The sequence below is a fragment of the Tursiops truncatus genome, chromosome 15, assembly GCF_011762595.2.
Source record: "Tursiops truncatus isolate mTurTru1 chromosome 15, mTurTru1.mat.Y, whole genome shotgun sequence".
NCBI lineage: Eukaryota > Metazoa > Chordata > Mammalia > Artiodactyla > Delphinidae > Tursiops > Tursiops truncatus.
The window spans coordinates 65007355-65025204 of record NC_047048.1 but is presented as its reverse complement, the minus strand read 5'-3'; the positions used below and the strand labels follow the sequence as shown (position 1 = coordinate 65025204).

Here is a 17850-nt window from a genome sequence, read left to right as displayed (position 1 = left end):
GGCCTCAATTGTCTTATTATACGTGTATTTATTTAAAAGATGCTTTAGAGTCTCTTATTAGCCACGTACTGTGTTGAGAGTTCTAAGCTGAAGATCAAGGTAGAGTTGGCCTCACATCGCTGTTCAGTAGTGGTATACCCTTGGGCAAATTAATTTCCTTCTCGAAGTCTCAGTTTCCTCATCTATAAGACTAGAATAAGCATATCTATTTTTTCCACCTAATAAAATTATCACAAAGATTCAGTAAAGTCATGTATATTAGTCTTTAGCACAAAATGTCAGCCCAGAGTTAAAAAGTCAATCAATAATACTTGTTATCAGTATTTAAACTTCCTCCTCATTCCAAAAAAGACCTAAAGCATCTTATAAACTTAAGTGTATGCAGCAAGGTAAATAAGAAGTGAAGACATTTTTTAAGGGAAAAATAATAAGAGGGAGAACAAGGTGAAGCCAGGGTTGAGGTTAATATATAAAATGCAGGCTTTGAACTCTTCACCTCCGCTAGAGATGAGCCTGCAGCGTGGCTCTGGGCCTCCTAACAGACAAGGCAAAGAGGGAAACGCATCTGCTGCACACATTCCAGTCATCACTGAAATAAGAAAAGAAAGCTTTTAGAAGGAAGCACAGCTCTGGAATTCCCTTGGTGCTGAACCCTGAGAAAATTTCCCCATGGGCCATGTTAGAAGAACGCTAGGTACCATTGTGACTGATTTTTCCTAATGTCCTTGCAGTAAATACAGAAGTACATTTCCTAGAGCTGTTTCTGATGACTCCATCAGTGGAGGCTGCTGGCTTAGTGCCAGAGCGTGGGTTACAGGAAAACAGTTTGGGGGTCGTGGGCAGGGGGGCGCAAAACAGGTAGGTTGCCACGAAGATGTCTTTATCTGCAAGGGTGTGAATCTTCCAGGGAGGACCAGGAAACGCTGCATGCGGCCTGAGAGTGCAGACGGCCAGGGCCACTTTGAAATCTGCGCCCAGCAGCGTTGTCATCATGGGATCTAGGCCGAAGGTGGGGCCTGGAGCGGGGAGAGCTGGCCAGATGGAAAGGGCTGCTTTTAGATTCTGCCCCAGTGGGATTTAAACCCTTCTTGGTTCTGGCTTATTTTTGAATTGTCAGTAACAGATTGGGCCTCTCAGTGCCATATCTTTTTAAATATGCACAAAGCAATGGAGTCATTCCACAGCATCTATGGTACTTTGTCTTGTGGTACTTCAGGGACTCGATTATCATTGTAAGCTTCCACTGGTGTTTATGGTTTTAAATCCTGTCCCCGTTGCATTTAAATATTTTTAATATCGGCCTCTGTGTGAGTGTGTGGGTTGGCGATCGATAGATGAATGACTGTGAACAGGTAAATAGAGTTAAGTCGAATGAGTATGTATAGCTGCAGAGGTAATTGGTAGTACTTATTTGGAGAGTAAATTGTTGCTTCAAGTCATAATCCTCCATTTCCAACATTTAGAAACAAAAAACGACCCGCGTGCAGGGGAAGATAGCTAAATTGAATAGCAAGAAAGGACAGCCTTGAAATACTGGTTAACGGATGAACCGAGACCCGTTAGAGTAAATTACTGAGTATGGAAGCATTGCCCCATTGCTTGCTGGCTCGGACACGTCGACACCCTGAGCATCCGTTTATTTAAAAGGAAACACACAACCTCATTTGTAGCATCATCATGTACGGAGTCACGGGAGAAGAGATGGCCACAGAAAAAAAGAGTGCGAAGGCTGTTCTGCCAGAAGGGGAATAACAGGGAAGCCAAAATAACTTTGCAGGTGTGCCTGCTTTCCAACAAGTGAGTTTACCCTCCGATTGCGTTTAGTCGTGCCCACGTAGAGATAGCCTGTATCGTGTCCCTAAGGAGACACCCTGAATAACTTCTTCAGATGCCCCGAAATAAATAAATAAACATCACAAAGCCGCAAGTCCTTTACCACCGGCATTTACGCAGACAGCTCATGAGAGCATTTTATAAACCCAGAAAGAGACAAGGAGCAGCAGATCCCTCAAGCAAGTAATTGACAGAGAAAGAATAGCCTGTCACCCAGGAGAGCTGGGAGCTCTGAATTTCAGTTAAGTTTATTTAGCTTTGCTGGGCCTCGATTGGCTAGAGGTTTTCTAGAGCTCCCCTTGAGCAGGTGTTGTCTAACCCAAGATGGTGAGGACGTACTCTGTAATATTTGCATCTTCAACAGAGGGGTGTCCTTTTGCTGCATTTGGGGTGAAAGGGCCCATGATCCAGCCCCTATGCTTGAGAACTGCTGGGAGTGTTGGAGCTGGAAGGGGGTTAGAACTGATCTGATTGATGTACAGAGAAGTGACTTGCCATGTCCCCACCTCAGGAATCCTTCCCCGGCTCTGGCCCACCTGTGACTTGAGCCTGGCCCTCTTTACATTGTATCATGGGCTTCTGTGGTCAGACTGTCCTCCCCACCAGACAGGGAGCCCTGAGGCCAGAGCCTTTGTCCATCCGTCTTTGTGTCCCACGCACCTGACGCAGTGCCTGAGCTGGACCAGGTGCTAGTAAACATTTGGTGAACCACGCAGAGAGGGAACCAGACCCGGCCAGCCAGATTCTAGCAGCACATTTCCCAACTCCCCAGGCGACATCACCCCCAGCTTTGTCACTCGGAGCACCTGATATTGATCATAAAGGAATGAGTGCCTTCTGTTGGTTTGGTGTCTGGAGTTTATTAGGTACTTACTGATACCCGTCAATTGTAGATAGGGCTGAAGTGCAGGGAAATGGCTGCCTGCATGAAGTGAAATTCAATAAAACCGCATTTTAAGTGAAAAATCAGTATAAACACCAGGCTTCTTTGCCATGGAAACAGAGGTTGCTTAGAAACTGCCTAACAGCGAGTTCTAAATTTTTTAAAGTCAAGTTATCATTTAAGCTACAGGACCCTACAGGTTATTGAGAGATAATCACTCGCCTCAGGACACTCGGAGGCAGGAGGCACAGCTGAGTGGCTCCCGAAACTCTGGGGACCAGATAATCTCTTGATAACTGGGCTCCTTGGAGCCACTGATTCGGGCCTGGGGGAAAGAGAAAGAAATTTTTGTTCAGGAGTTAAATGGTGTACATATATTTTTTTAAAGTGTTTCTCTTTGGGTTTGAAAAAAGATGGAGTCAGCCACTTGGCATGTTCAACAGCCATCTCGGCCATGTCTCAAGATGTGTTAGGAACATTTTCCAGGCAGTTACTCCTATGACTTCAAAGCAGAGGTCTCCTCTTTGTCTTTTGTCTTTTGATTATGCAAAAGGATGCTTTCGAGGTCTTCAGCCTTCTTCCCTTCATTGTCTGGGAGCCCCTCTCGCCAGCTCAGAAAGGGCAGGAACTGGTCCCAGGACAAAGCAATACTGGAGTTTGGGGGAAAACTGGGCCGCTGAGTACTCAGACAAGACCTCCTGGGTCTCAGGCTCAGCTCCCAGGGCCTCAAAGTGAACAGGGGTCCAGGTTCAGAATTTGTCAGTGTTTAGAGTTCAGCGGGTTGCATGCCTTTTGCCAAGCAAGAGCACAGCTATGCCTGCCAGCCACCTGGTTGCATGGCACGGCATTTGCTCCCGACCTCAGGCATGCAGAGGGCAAAGAATATTACATTCGTTTCTTCCTGAAAGTAATGGACAAAATTACAACCCCAGTGGCTGAGAATTGGGACCCCTATCAAGTCAGTATGAAGGAAATTATGACGGAAACAAAAGACAAATGTTCTGCCCTTTACAGAGCATCTGAGAATTTTCCATGGTATGGCAGTGCTGCCAGGGTTGGTAGTGATAATTATTCCTTAGACACACACACACTCTCTGGAAGGAACAGTGTTTTCATTATACACTTCAGAGTGTTTTCCTGCACCTCATCTCCTTAGAGCCTCAGAACAAACCTGTGAGGAGGGTCGGGTAGGTGTGATTATTTTCCTTTGGAGAAGGAGGAAACAGGTTCACAAAGGCAAAATAATTTGCTCCCGGCCGCAGAGGTGGAGAAGAAACTTGCGTTGCCACCTGCAATTCTGGGGATTCTACCTCTTTAAGAGCTCAGAAGTGAGACCCAAAATAATTTGTCCAAGAGTATGGCTCTAGCTTACTAAAAGAAGATGAACGTTGCACACGATTTTTCCTTTGCCTCCCTGTTGGCATTTTATTTAGGGATCTCGAAGGGCAAAGAGAGTGGCTTCCTGCCTTTTCCTTTCCTGCCAACGAGTACAACACCCGCATTTAGTAAGTTAAAAGGGAGACCAAAAATGAACACTGCGACGTTTCCATGCCGTGTAAGTCAGAGCAGAGCTGTGACTGAACTGGGCCACGGCACCACTTTGCTGGGTGTCGCCCAGATCAAAATACTCCTTGAAGCTGAGGGTGCGCCCATGCTGCAGCTTGTTCCAGTTCTTGAAGGGGAAAAAAAAAAAAATCAAATGAAACCATTTGCATTCTAACAGTCTTTGGCACCAGGGAAAACTGTCAACTGTGTCACGTGTAAATAGAAATCTGCTTCCCATTTTTGGTGCATTTTTTTCATAATTTCCCGTGCCACTCTAATTATCAAAGATATTTTTGTTTTTAAACAAAAATTGTCTCCCACGCAGGCCCCATCTCCTTTCTGTGGTGAAGTGGAAACGATGAATTAGAATATTCTAATCACTTCTCCAGCAACCACCGCTGAGGTTATAAATTCAAGATTATCCTAAGTAAAGAAAACTTAAATTGTTCGGGCACAAAACAGGCCAGAAAGTGTGTCAAAGTGCCCCCTCCACCTGTCTCCCTTGCCTCCTTAGCATATGTCTGTTAAACCCAAGGAAGAAAGCAGAAGTGGCTTCACCGGGGCTTCCCTGGTGGCGCAGTGGTTGAGAGTCCGCCTGCCGATGCAGGGGACACAGGTTCGTGTCCCGGTCTGGGAAGATCCCACATGCTGCGGAGCGGCTGGGCCCGTGAGCCGTGGCCGCTGAGCCTGCGTGTCCGGAGCCTGTGCTCCACAACGGGAGAGGCCACGACAGTGAGAGGCCCGCGTACCGGAAAAAAAAAAAAAAAAAAAAATTGGTTTCACCAAAGTAAAACCCAAATCCCCTGACGGCATAGGCTTTTTAGATTAACGAAATTAAAAACAGAATTTAGCTCTGTTCAGCAAGCATTTACATTCCTGTCTGATGCCCAGCAGTACGGGAGAGGCTCCTAGGAATGGTCATCAAAAATAAAATGTGATCCATCAAATAGATTCTATCCGCTGTTAGTTGGTAGACAGGGATCGCATGTGGGAGGCCCTGTGTAGGGCTGGATCTGTGTTTTCTCGTTTAAACCCCAGCAGAACCCTGGGTGAAGTACATCCCCAGTTTTAGAAATGAGGAAACTGAGACGGAGGCAAGCCATACAGCTAGTGACATCTGCGGTAACGTGACTCCTGTTAGTAACATCCTTGGTTCTTCCTTGGTAGTGAGCAGTTGACCTCTCCTTTAGATCATTTTACAGAATATAACTTACTTCAAAGAGGGATGCCATCTGAAATCATTAGTGTGCAGCATAATAAGTCCCTTATTAAACATGAAACCTGTTCAATCAAGTATTGGTTGAATGCTAACCATGTGCCGTGCTAAGTGCCTGAGATACAGCAGTGAACCAAACAGACATGGTCCCTGCCCTCAGGGGCTTGTGCTGTGAGGAAGGGAGATGGGAGATGGTCAATAAACAGGCAATTGATAAATGCTGGGGAGGGTGTCCTGAGAGAGAGAAATAAGGGGCAACCACCTAGGTGACATGGTCAGGAAGGCCACCCTCTCTGCACGGGTGATACGTGAGCTGAGATGGGCAGGGTGGCTGAGAGAGAGCCGCCCAGCTAGGGGAGGGCCTCATCCTTCCCGAGATTGAAAAGCCAGACTCCGAATCGCTGAGTCAGCCAGGCATAGGAAGTCTACACTTGGATTACCCGGCACAGTGGCCTGGGTATCGTTCAGAAATGGGATGTGAGCAGATACGAGGCAAAGGGTTGTGACCCCACGGTTCAGACCAAGATAAAGAACCTCACCCGTGGTGGGTGTCTGGTGCTGCGTGGCCCCGGCCCTTCAGCTGTGTTCATGTCGTGTATAGGGCACCAGTGCTCTGCCTCTGCTAAAGGTCCCAGAGCCAGGCTCAGCCGATCCTGCCATGGGAGAATAACTGCATCTGATCCCTCTATGGGATCCAGACCACGGAGAATCCATGGCTCTCAGGGGCCAGAAATGGGCCAACTACTGAGTTCAGCAGCGTGCTGGAGGGTCAGAGATAAGGACCTGAGACTCAGGAGTTGAGGGTTTGCCCAGGCTCCCCAAGCAGGAGAGGGAGTCCCTACACTGGGGCTGGTCCTGTGAGCGAAGTGGACTCTGTAATAAGGGGTGGGCCCTATCCATTTTATTCCTTCTGAGAACTGTTTTATAGCCCAGCATTTAACCGGTTTCTTTGCCAAGAGCTTGTTTGATGTCAATATTGTTCTGCTCAGACTAACTACTTTCCTTTTCTCTATGTCAACGGATATGAAGCTCTTTACCTCTCTTTCTGTTAGGCTTTGGGACCGTCCTAATGGCCCTGTATTAGGCACGAAAGTGGGCTTTGTTCTGCTGTGCAGAGTGATGGGATTATCATTGTTTTCCCCAAGAGCCCGCTAAGCAGCCTCTGGGGTGGAGGACCAGCAGCCCTCCCTCGTGCCCTCACTCCCTTCTCCACCTCTCCACAGCCTTTTCCTCCACCTGATGAAGGCAGACCCCGACTCCACCTGGCTCCTCCTGAACGAGCTTTACTGCCCACAGGAGTTCACACCTCCCCACCCCAGCCTGCACCCGGTGCAGCTACGGGGGGCCACTGGGCAGCAGAACCCGTACACAGCCAACGTTCTCCGCCTGCTCCAGGAGCTGCAGTGACCCCGCCCCGCCCCCGAGTCAGGCAGGCGCCCGAGGAGGTCCCCAGCGGAGCTTGCCGAGGATGTGGGCCCACCCCACCCTGGCCGAGGGCGGTGGCGTCGGCCTCAGAGAAGACTGCCAAGGTGGATTAGACAGCCAATCGATTTATAAATTGATCGATCACACTGCTTAGAAATTGGATTGAAGGAAAGCAGCTGACTGTTACTTCTCTTTCATACCTGGTATTTTCAAATGACGTTGTCTGGCAGCTCTAAGGGCTTAACTCCTTAGCTTACCATCTCTGCGGCCCTAGCTGCCTCTCAAGCCGCCCCACGCACCCACCCACACCCAAGAGCTTGAGGATACATGGGGCGGAGGCCTGTACTACCCATCATGTATGACCTCGGCCGCCTGAGGACCACGTGGAAGTATCACACATTGGAGAGTTTTCAGATCACCGGCCTGCAGCATGGACTCACACACCTCCCCCTCTTCAAGGAAGGAGATAAGAACCTACCTGTTCTTTGGAAGAAAATGAAATAAAGGCACTTCTTGGATGAAAAGTACGATCAAGAACTCACGTTGAAGTTTGTTATTTAAATTGGGTGATTTTTTAAAAATGAGTTTATGGGGAATTCCCTGGTGGTCCAGTGGTTAAGACTGTGCGCTGTCACTGCTGAGAGCCTGGGTCTGATCCCCGGTCAGGGAACTAAGATGCCGCATGCCGCAAGGGAAGGCCAAAAAAAAAAAAAAAAGAAAAAAACTGAGTCTATGTTCATGAATGGATAATACAAAGTCATGGTATAAAATCCAAGCAGTACAAAATAATGAAAACTCAGTCTCCCCATCCTCATTCCCCAGACATCTAGTTTCCCTCTCCAAAGGCAAATAGTCATGCCAGTTTTTTTGGATACCTTTTAAGTATTTTTTAACTTTCCATCAGGGATAATGGTACTCTGAAGCCCCATGTGCCCATAACCCAGCTGCACCCAGTCACCAGCACGTGGCCAGCCCTGCTTCATCCTGCACCTTCCCAGTTACCTCCACACCACACCTGGCCCCTGGATTATTTTTAAGCAAACTCCAGATGTCATATCTAGACTTCTTTTTTTTTTAAAACAAATGTACAGCCAGCATAGCATTATCACACCTAAAACATTTAACAACGGTCCTGTGTGTTTGAATCAGGATGCAAATAAGGTGTGTACATTGCCATTATCGGTATGTCCCTTAATAAATCTGTTCTAATTTATAGATTCTCCCTCCACCTCTCTTTTCTTTTCCTGGGAAGTTTTTTGTTGAGGAAACAAGGTCATTTATTCTGCAGCATTTCCCACAGTCTGGCTTTACTGATTGCATCCCCGTGGGGGGTCATTTCATGGGCTGCTCCTGTCACCTGTGTTTCCTGTAAATGAGGAAGCAGAACAAGAGGCTTGATCGGGTTTGGTTTTTTTGTTTTTGCTTTTTGGCTGCACTCTGCCGTGGGTGGTATTATTTACTTCCATCAGGAGGTACATGATGTCTGATCTCTTCTTGTGAAGTTGGCAGCCATTGGTGAGCCTCACCCGGACCCTCTCGTTCATTAGGGATTACAGAGCAGCGCTTTTCCAGCTCCGCCATGCCGGCTTGCTTGTAGCTAGAACCTTGGTCCCTTCATCAACCACGTGGTAACCTTGAGGGAGTTTGTGTAGAAAAGGCAGGATAAACACTTGATTTTTCTAGCTGGGAGATTTAAAACCCACAGATTATGTAAATTCAGGTACTCAGCCACATGCACACACTCACTCACCCATGCTGAAAGATGCACATTCGAGAATGATGAATGCTTCCTCCCCAGATGCATGGTGAGGCACTATGTACATAATTCCTCCAGTGACATAGATAATCCCCAAGCTCTAAAAAAGCAAAACAAAACAAGATGGTTGGCATGGGGACTTATTGGAGCAAGGGTCCCCAGCCAGTTCCACAGAGGCCCCACTCCTTTCCTTTTAGGACCTTCCCTGCAAGGGCAATGAGATGTCCAGCTGGCTTCTGGTCTGGCTCTGTCAGTGAGTCATCACCACCCACCTTTGGCCTTCAGTTCTCCCACCTGTAAAGTGGAGGGAATGGGCCACAGAGAGAGTTCTTAAGCTTTGAGGATTCTGCGCTCTTCCAGGAATCAGATGAGATCTGAGGACCCAGTCCCCCGAAACATTCCTCCTCCCCTGTCACTCCCAGGAGGGCGCTGCATCCTCCAAGCCTACAGTCACGCACCATCTCCACCTCTCGCTGGGTCTGCTTAGCTGACCTCCCAAAATTCTGGGTACAATTTCAGAGACTTCACCTCTGACCCCAGAGGAACTCCCAAGTTAAGAAGTCCTGAGAGAGAACCACTTAACTCTCTTCCAGTTTTAAAATTCTGGGATGATTTCCTTTGAGAAATGCCCTCTAATTGAGGGGATTGCAGAAGGATTCACAGAGCATTGTTCCTAATTCCACTGGGGACACAAAGTGATAGACTAATTCAATCTCTACGTCCTGACAAATGAAAAAACAGGTCAGAGAGGTGGCGTGACTTGTCGAGCATGACCTAGCTCCCAGGGAGATTAAAGCAGCCTGCCTTCCTTCCCCAGGTCCCTAGGTGTGGCAGGCCGTGATGGTGTGCTGAGAAGTGTGGGGGGGAACATGCACACCCACCCTGTGCTGTAACAAAACTCTCTCTCTGGGGAAGCCCTCCAGGAGATCATCTGCGTGGGAGGACTTGCCGTGATGTTCCAAAAACCCACCTCTTCCTCAAAGAGTTAAGACATCCCGAGTCGCTCTCAGATTACTGCAGGCAGATTGTTGCACTTGATTAAAAAACAAAAAACAAAAACTAATTAGAGTGCCTCTCCGGTTATTATTATATTCAGGCAACTTTAATTTTGAAGCTGTCCAGCTGACTCAATCTAGTCTGTGTTAACGAAGGCTTTGCAAAGTGATCGTTTCCCCTGTTAAAACTTGCTGGTGCAGTGAGGGTTTCTTCTCTCATTCCGGGTGCACCCTGAGTACTCTGAGTATCAGTGTGGCTGGAGATGGGTGGGGAAGGGATTAATCGGCAGATACTGAAAGGCTTTGCATTTCAGGTTGAGATGTTTGAGGTCTGATCTGCAGAGGCTCCTGGAGGATTCAGGGAGGTGTAGAGCTGGATCCAAGGGATCCCGAGAAGAGCTGGATGTGGCCCTCAGGGGGCACCATACTGTGGAGAGAACATGGATGTAGAGTTCATCAGAGCTGGGGTTGATTTCTGACTCTGCCTCTTAGTAACTGCGTGACCTCGGTGAGTCACTTCACTTCCTTTTCCCATCTCTAAAATGGAGCTGCTGCCTCCCCCTCTTTTGATGGCTGCTTCAGGGGGAATAAGTGCTGTAGTGTTTATGGTGTTTAGCTAGTGCCCAGGGCTCGACAACATGCTTTCCTTCCCCCTATCCCCACCCCATTGCTCGTGGCTTTGTTAGGGATGCAATACCGACTCTTCCAAGACAATTATAGCTGAGGAAATAGATGGTTATGTCTCAGAACGAGCTACCCAGGAACTACAGAGGACCACAGCGGGGGTGGGGGGCTGGGGCGTGGACAAAATTCTGGTAAGAGGGCTTCCCTGGTGGCGCAGTGGTTAAGAATCCGCCTGCCAATGCAGGGGACACGGGTTTGAGCCCTGGTCCGGGAAGATCCCACATGCCCTGGAGCAACTAAGCCCATGTGCCACAGCTACTGAGCCTGTGCTCTAGAACCTGTGAGCCACAACTACTGAGCGCACATGCCACAACTACTGGAACCCGCACGCCTAGAGTCTGTGCTCCACAACAAGAGAACCCACCGCAATGAGAAGCCCGTGCACGGCAACGAGAGTAGCCCGCGCTCACTGCAACCAGAGAAAAGCCTGCGCGCAGCAATGAAGACTCAGCGCAGCCAAAAATAAAATTAAATAAGCTAAAAAAGATAATAAAAAAAGATCCTGGCAAGACAAGCAGACTCTTTGGCAGGCAGAGAGGATAAAGGGCATTCCAGACAAGGTAATAACATGCCCAAATGCATCGGCCATACCTGCCAGTATCTGTACTCATCATAACTCCTTCCCTTGCAGCTGACAGGAGACCCAACTCAAACTGGCTTGAGTTGAAAGAAATGTCTGGGCTCGCACGACCAGCCAGCCCAGCTGGCTCCAGGTCCCACAGCCAGTCTGTCTTTTGATTCTGCTTCCCCCAGTGTTGCCTTCCTTCTCCAGCAGCCTCTTTCTGTAAAGTGTCAAAGATGGCCACCAGTAGTTCCAGACTTATGTTCTTTCTGCTGAACAAAGTTAGGAGAGTGTGCACGTCCCTCTGACTTGAGCTCCAGCTCAAGTCCTGGGACTTGCTCTCCTGAGCTCAGCCCCTCCGTCGCCCCGCCCCAAACCAAACCAAGCATTGTGCATTCAAGCAGGTGTCGGCAAACTTTCTCTGTAAAGGGCCAGATGGCAAATATTTTAGGTTTTGTGGGCATAGGTTCTCTATGGCATCTTCTTTGATTTTTTTTTTTTTTACAATCTTTTACAGATGTAAAAATTATTAGCTCAGGAGTCTTTCAAAAGAGGCTGGGGAGGGCTTCCCTGGTGGCGCAGTGGTTGAGAGTCTGCCTGCTGATGCAGGGGACACGGGTTCGTGCCCCGGTCCAGGAAGATCCCACATGCCTCGGAGCGGCTGGGCCCGTGAGCCATGGTCGCTGAGCTCGTGCGTCCGGAGCCTGTACTCCGCAATGGGAGAGGCCACAACAGTGAGAGGCCCGCGTACCGCAAAAGAAAAAAAAAAAAAAGAGGCTGGGGGCCTTTTTTTTTTTGGCCCTGGGACCTTAGTTTGCCAAGCCCAGATCTACATTCTCATGAGCAGGCCTGGAGGCAGGTGTCAGGTCAGCTCACCCAAACCATATGGAGAGGGAACTGGGGTGCGGTGCTTTCCCCCAAAAGGAAGCCCTGCATTCGGTTACCAGGAGAAGTGTTGCAGGGTGCAGAGGGGCCAAAATGACAGGCATTCACCACCCCATATTTGTGGCGAGTGACAAGGGTGGCTTGGTGGTCTAGGGATGGTGGGTGTGAGAAGGTTGTGGTCACTGAGGCCACATGTACGAAGGGCCTTGACTGTCAACCTGGGGTTCCCAGACTTAAGAGATCAAGAGGGGAGATCTTGGACGGTTCTTGAACGAGTGAGTAATGCACTGAAAGCGTTTGCAGAATATGCATCTCGTGGCAACGTACAGGAGAAATTGGAAGGGAGAGAGCCTGGTGATGAAATTGTGTTTCTGAAAGTCCCAGGATGAGAAAATGTACCTCTTCCATCAACCCCAAACTGTTTGACACGCCATAGTTCATGGGCAACTTGAGGCACATAAATATGTGCTTTAAAGTTTAAAAGTAAGAAGTGAGATGAATGGAACCTCTGATGAGGCTTCCTCCAGCTCATTCGGAAGAGTCGAGAAGCCCAGAAATGATTTTCCGCAGCTCCAGCTCTGATGAACAGGGCAGGGTTCCTCTCCCTTTGTGTGACTTACCCCAGCCTCTGTGTCAGGCTTGACTGGAAGCAAAGTGCCCATGTTGCCTTTCCTCCAGAGTAAGAAAGAGAGGCCAAATTTCAGAAAATAATTCTGAGTGATGGCTGCCTCTGTCGAAGCACTGATTGCTTTATAAACGGCATTCTTCCCTCTGCCCCCCTGCCTCCCCCACCCCCAATGAAGTTTGGAGGCAGCGACTTTTCAAATTACACTTGAAAAGCAGCCTGATTTCCCAGAGGAATCACCTCCTAGATTAGGAGCTGTTCTACCTTTTCTGACACTTCTACCCAGAGTACAAAACCCGCCTGCTAAGGGCTAGGAGGGAGTGGTGCCCACCACCCTTCAAAGCCTCAGGCACAAGCCATTTATGAAAACGTCTCTCACTGCAGCCATCTCCCAGCATCTGGGGCTGCCCACTTTTGCAGCAGGAAAGGGTTAAAAAGCAGTGATGAATGGCTGCCTCCACCACCCCCTTCCGTTTTCCCTCCTTATATAATTTTCCATTCTTTTCGCACAACGGCTCCTGGGTCTCAACCTGCTCTCTCAGTCAGTACCCTCACGTCCTCAGCTTCCTCCCACACAGGCAGGCTCTGAAGTAAGGAAAACTCCTTTCAGAATCTCTGAGGCTGTTTCCAAGGGAAAAGATGCTGGGGGGTAGGGTGGGGGTGGAGATAAGGAGAAGTAACGGAGAAGAGTCAGAAGTTTCTTCAAGAAATAAAACATGGGACTTCCCTGGCAGTCCAGTGGTTAAAACTCCACGCTTCCACCGCAGGGGGCACGGGTTCGATCCGGGTTCAGGGAACTAAGATCCCGCATGCCTCACGGCACAGCCAAAAAATAATAATAATAAAATAACAAGAAATAAAACATGTTACATTCCCCAAGGCAGAGGTGTGCAGTGGACCCAGACCTTGGTGCACCCCACCTCCTCTCCACCCCATTTTCACATCCTTTCTTACCTCATGGACCCCACCTGGTGCTCTCACACATTCCACCCTGGGCACTGCTCCAGCCCCTAGAAGAGGACGGAGAGGCCAGAAATGGGAATCTAACTGTGCCACAGTTCACAGGTGACCTTGGGCAGTCCCTCCTCCTCCCCAGGGTCTCAGTTTCCCTGTCTGCTAGGATTTAAAACTGTTGGTCTCCAAAATTGCACCATCTCCTAAACTGTGATTGGATAATAAAGTGTTGGCAAGTATTGGGGGAAACGGGTATGTAAGTTGGTACAAGCTCCCTGGAGGTCAGTTTGGCCATATCTCCTAAATTTAAATGTCCACACCTTTTGACCAGCAGTTCTGCCTCTAAGAATTTAATACTCACACGTGCACAAAGGAGTACATGCACAGGCAAGTCACTGCGAGGTTGTTCCTGATTTATAGAAACTCACAAATACTAAATGCTCAGTATGTATCAGGCATTATGCCTAATGCTTTACATGAATATCTCAAGAGACTGGAAGCAAAAGATAGGAAGTAACCTAATCATAGGACTTAAACATCCATCCAGAAGAGACTGAAACACCCTCTTGCTCCCCTCCAAAAGAGAAATTCTAGTGAACAATACTGAACAAATGGTACATCAAAAGTCATGAAATGTTAACTATTTCCTAAAAGTAAATATGGAATTAAAAAGAAAGCAGGAGTATGGGTTGGGGAGGGAGGGAGGGATGGACCGGTTAAATGAACTATGGTCCATCCATATAATAAAATGAATAAACCAACAATGGCTATCAGAATTTTAAATGCACGTACTCTTTGACTCGGCAGTCCCGCTTTTAGGAATTTCCTTGTCCACATGCAAAGATGAGGGACAAAGAGTTCATCGAAGCAGTGTTTGCATTAATCAAAGTTTGGAAACAACCTAGAAGTCCATCCAGAGAGTCTTGGCTAAATAAGTGTCTTACTAACCTGTAATGTGCCAAGTAGCCTTTAAAAAGAAAGAGCTGGTTCTCTGTGTATATCTCCAAGATATATTATTAAAGAAGAAGGCAAGCAGAACACTTACACTATTTATGAGGGACAGGGGTACTTTATGTGTGGAATTTTCTTAAAGAACACTCAAGTGGCAGCCTCTAGGAAGGGTAGCAGGATTAGTGATGAGAAATCTTTTCACATTGTACCCTTTATACTCTTCACTTTTTTTTTGGCCATGCCACATGGCTTGTGGGATCTTAGCTCCCCAACCAGGGATCAAACCCGGGCCCTCAGCAGTGAAAGCACTGAGTCCCAACCACTGGACCACCAGGGAATTCCCTTTACTCTTCACATTTTTAAATCATATATATGTGTAACTTATTCACTCACAAAGATGTTATTATTAAAATATAAGACGTTTGTGAGTCTATAATTCTATAGTAAACTCACATTTTGGTGATAGGAGTGTAACATCATCTGGGCTCCCTCTCCTGTGCTGTGCATTTCTCAAGGGGAACCAGGCTGGGGGGAGAGGAGGTACTGCTTAAGCCAAATAAGAAAAGGGATCTTAGAGAGGATCCCTTCAGGGGATGGGTTGTGTGCTGTACAGACAGCCAACCCACAGCCCCTGTATGAATGCAGAAAAACCATCTCCCATCCGTGCCCCAGCTCACCTTAGCCCTCAGAACCCCAAGAGAAGCAGGGCGAGCCTCAGAGGCTCTCCTGACTGCCCAGACAGAATTTAGGACTCACACTCATTGCTCTCAGGGCATTGCACGGTGCCCTCTGCCCCAGCCCCCAGTGAGGCTCTGTCCAGCTTGCAGCCTTTTCCCTCGTGGAGGGGTTGCATTCATGACTGCACCTTCAGCACCTTGGACAGGGCTGTGGCTTGTGCCTTCCTCTCGTTGTTAGAATGCCAGCTGCCCAGTGACGGGCCCAAAGGCACCAAATAAAGGACAAAGATAGGATTCAAACTTGAGGCTGCCAACATCAAATGATGAGTTACGTGATCAGTTACACCAGGTTTATGCAACAGAATTCAAAATCTTCAGGTTGGAAACTTCAATTCCGTTCAACAAGCATTTTCCGAGGCTTTTTATGTGCCAGGCCCAGAGACAAAAAGACATAAATTCTGTCCCCTAGGAGCCAGGCTCAGAGGAGAGCTAAACAAAACCATCATCATGAGAAGGCAGCAATAAAGTTTGGATTGGGAGGAGGTTGGGAGCAGCAGTTAAGAGCATGGCCTCTGGACACAGACAGCCTGGGTTTGACTTCTGACACTGCTGCCTTGGGCAAGTCTCTTCATTGCTCCGAGCTTTGACAAAATGCGAATAAAAATAATACCTCCCTGAGAGCATGGTGAGAATAAAGTGCTAGACCCAGGGCCTAGCCCCTGGGCAGTGCTCTGTTGGAGTTGGTCACGATGATGACGATGATACCTTAGAGGTATGAGTGGCAGCCCAGAGGTAGAACTGAAAGGAAACGGGAGGCTTCATGGAAGAGAGGCTGTCCAAACTGGCTTTGCAGTATTTGCCCCCCAGACGCAAAGGGAAGGATCCCCTCTGGGAAGAGGGAACAGCACGTATGGTGTTTGGCTCATGTGAATGGGAGGTGGGAACAGTAAACAATAAGGCTGAACAAAAGGATGAAACTTCGGGAAGGGAGGCTGATCTGTTTGATACCCAAAGGCAGACACAACTCTACTACCAGTGGGCACTCAGTAGGCGCCTGAGGAATGGGTTGGTAGCATTGCACCAGGGAAGTTGTTGTCTGGGGCTTTTCTGCAGGGCTCTGACTGGATGGAGGGCTGAGCTCGCCCTTGCCAGGCTACCCCCAAGCCCTCCTCTCCACCGTTCCTGAGGCCTGTTGTGAGGGCAGAACAGTCCTCTGTGGGGTGAAGTGCACGAGCTCTGAAGGCAGCCTGCCTTGGCCATTGATGCACTTTCCAGCCCTGTGACCTCTGATACGTCAGTTTCCTCATCTGTAAGATGGGGGTTAATAATAGTAGCTCAGCCTGTAGAATTTTGGTGAGGACTCTGTGATTTAATGCAGGAAAAGCAGCACTGAGGCTAGTATGTAGTTAATGCCGGGACCCAGGTAGATGTTCCATTTCTACAGAGCATCAGGTCCTTGGGAACAGGAGGATGAGTAAGACCCAGGACCAACAGACACACCTGATGAAGAACAGACTGGGGAGAGCCCAGTATGCCTCGAGGCAGAGGCGTCTTCCTGGAGGAGACAGCCCAGCGTGGGGAGGAGAAAAGTCCAGTGCCAGTGCCTCTGCTCTGCAAGCCTCAGTTTTCACATCTGCAAATGCAGCTAATAATGGATTTGCTGTGCGAACTAAATGAGCTAATGCAAGGCCAGGGTGAGCACATCATGGCCTGTGAGCCTCTAAGCTGGGCTGCTTAGGAGGAGAGAGGAGCCTGGTTGTTAACTAGAAGGAAAGAGTTCAGGACAGTCGGGTAGCTATGTTCTCAAAATAGACCCTCTACCGGCCATCAGGGAGGATAACACCAAGGTGTGAGCTGACACTCCTGGCGCCACAGCTCCCTCTAATCTTCACAATTAGCCATGAGATACAATGTGCCCGTTGTACAGGGGCAGAAACTGAGCTCAGAGGGCTGAAGAAGCAGGTTCCTAAGGTCCCACTGTGAAGGAGGACTCAAGTCCTCTCCCAGGGTAATTACAACTTGCTAGCACCTGCTTTCCTGACTTCTGTGAAGTCTATACAAAGTCGGGGGGTGCGGGGGGTGGGGTGCGGCCCTAGAATTTACACTCCAGTGTGGGAGGCCAGACTTCCCTGAGAAACGTTTTCATTTACTAATGGATTTAATGAGTGCAGAACTTCCTGTTTTAAACAAACAAGTGATTAGCATTGACTACAGAAGTGAGAACAGATCCTAATGAATTGCTAATTAGCTTCTTCCTCTTCCTGGGGTCTTAAGCTAGTAAATTCTCTCTGGATACTGGGAGTCCTAGTCATTTGGACTGGAATTCAATCATTCATTTACTCATTTTTCGTTCATTCACCCCACATATATTTCTTGAGGACCTACTATGTGTCACTGGGGATAAGACAAGCAAGATCCCTTCGTTACAGTCTGACTGGAAGACAGTGGTAATCAACTAACCTCGTGAATATATAATGACGCACTTATAGGACAGGGAGCTGGGATGGTGTGCAACAGGACTTGTTCTTGTCCTGGGGTGGGGGTGGGGTGTCCCTCAGAGAAGGCTACCTAGAGAAAGGGACATTTGAGCCAAGATCTGAAGAATAAGTAGGACTTGACTAGATGAAAAGGGATGGGAAAGAGTAGAAGAGTGCTTCAGGCGTTCCCAGAACAGCATATGCAAAGGTCCTGTGGTGGGAGGGAGCAGGGTGAGTCTGAGGAAAAGGAAGAGGCCAGCATGATGAGAGATACGCAAGGAGTGTGTGTGTGTGTGTGTATGTGTGTGTGTGTGTGTGTGTGAGAGAGAGAGAGAGAGAGAGAGAGAGAGAGAGAGAGAGAGAGATGAGGCTGGGGGTTAAG

General features: G+C 48.4%; 1 protein-coding gene across 9 annotated transcripts in view; it reads left to right on the top strand.

Moving 5' to 3' along the window:
- Positions 1-17850, top strand: part of TTI1 (TELO2 interacting protein 1) — a 105671-nt gene that overhangs the window by 35139 nt on the left and 52682 nt on the right. Inside the window, exon 10 of one of the 9 annotated variants that reach the window (XM_073792988.1) lies at positions 6701-17818. The exons of the other annotated variants lie outside the window; for them this stretch is intronic. Coding sequence (XP_073649089.1) covers positions 6701-6884 — 184 coding nt within the window. The 3' untranslated portion in view covers positions 6885-17818. Of the gene's footprint in view, positions 1-6700; positions 17819-17850 lie in introns of those variants that run through there. 9 annotated transcript variants of the gene reach the window in all.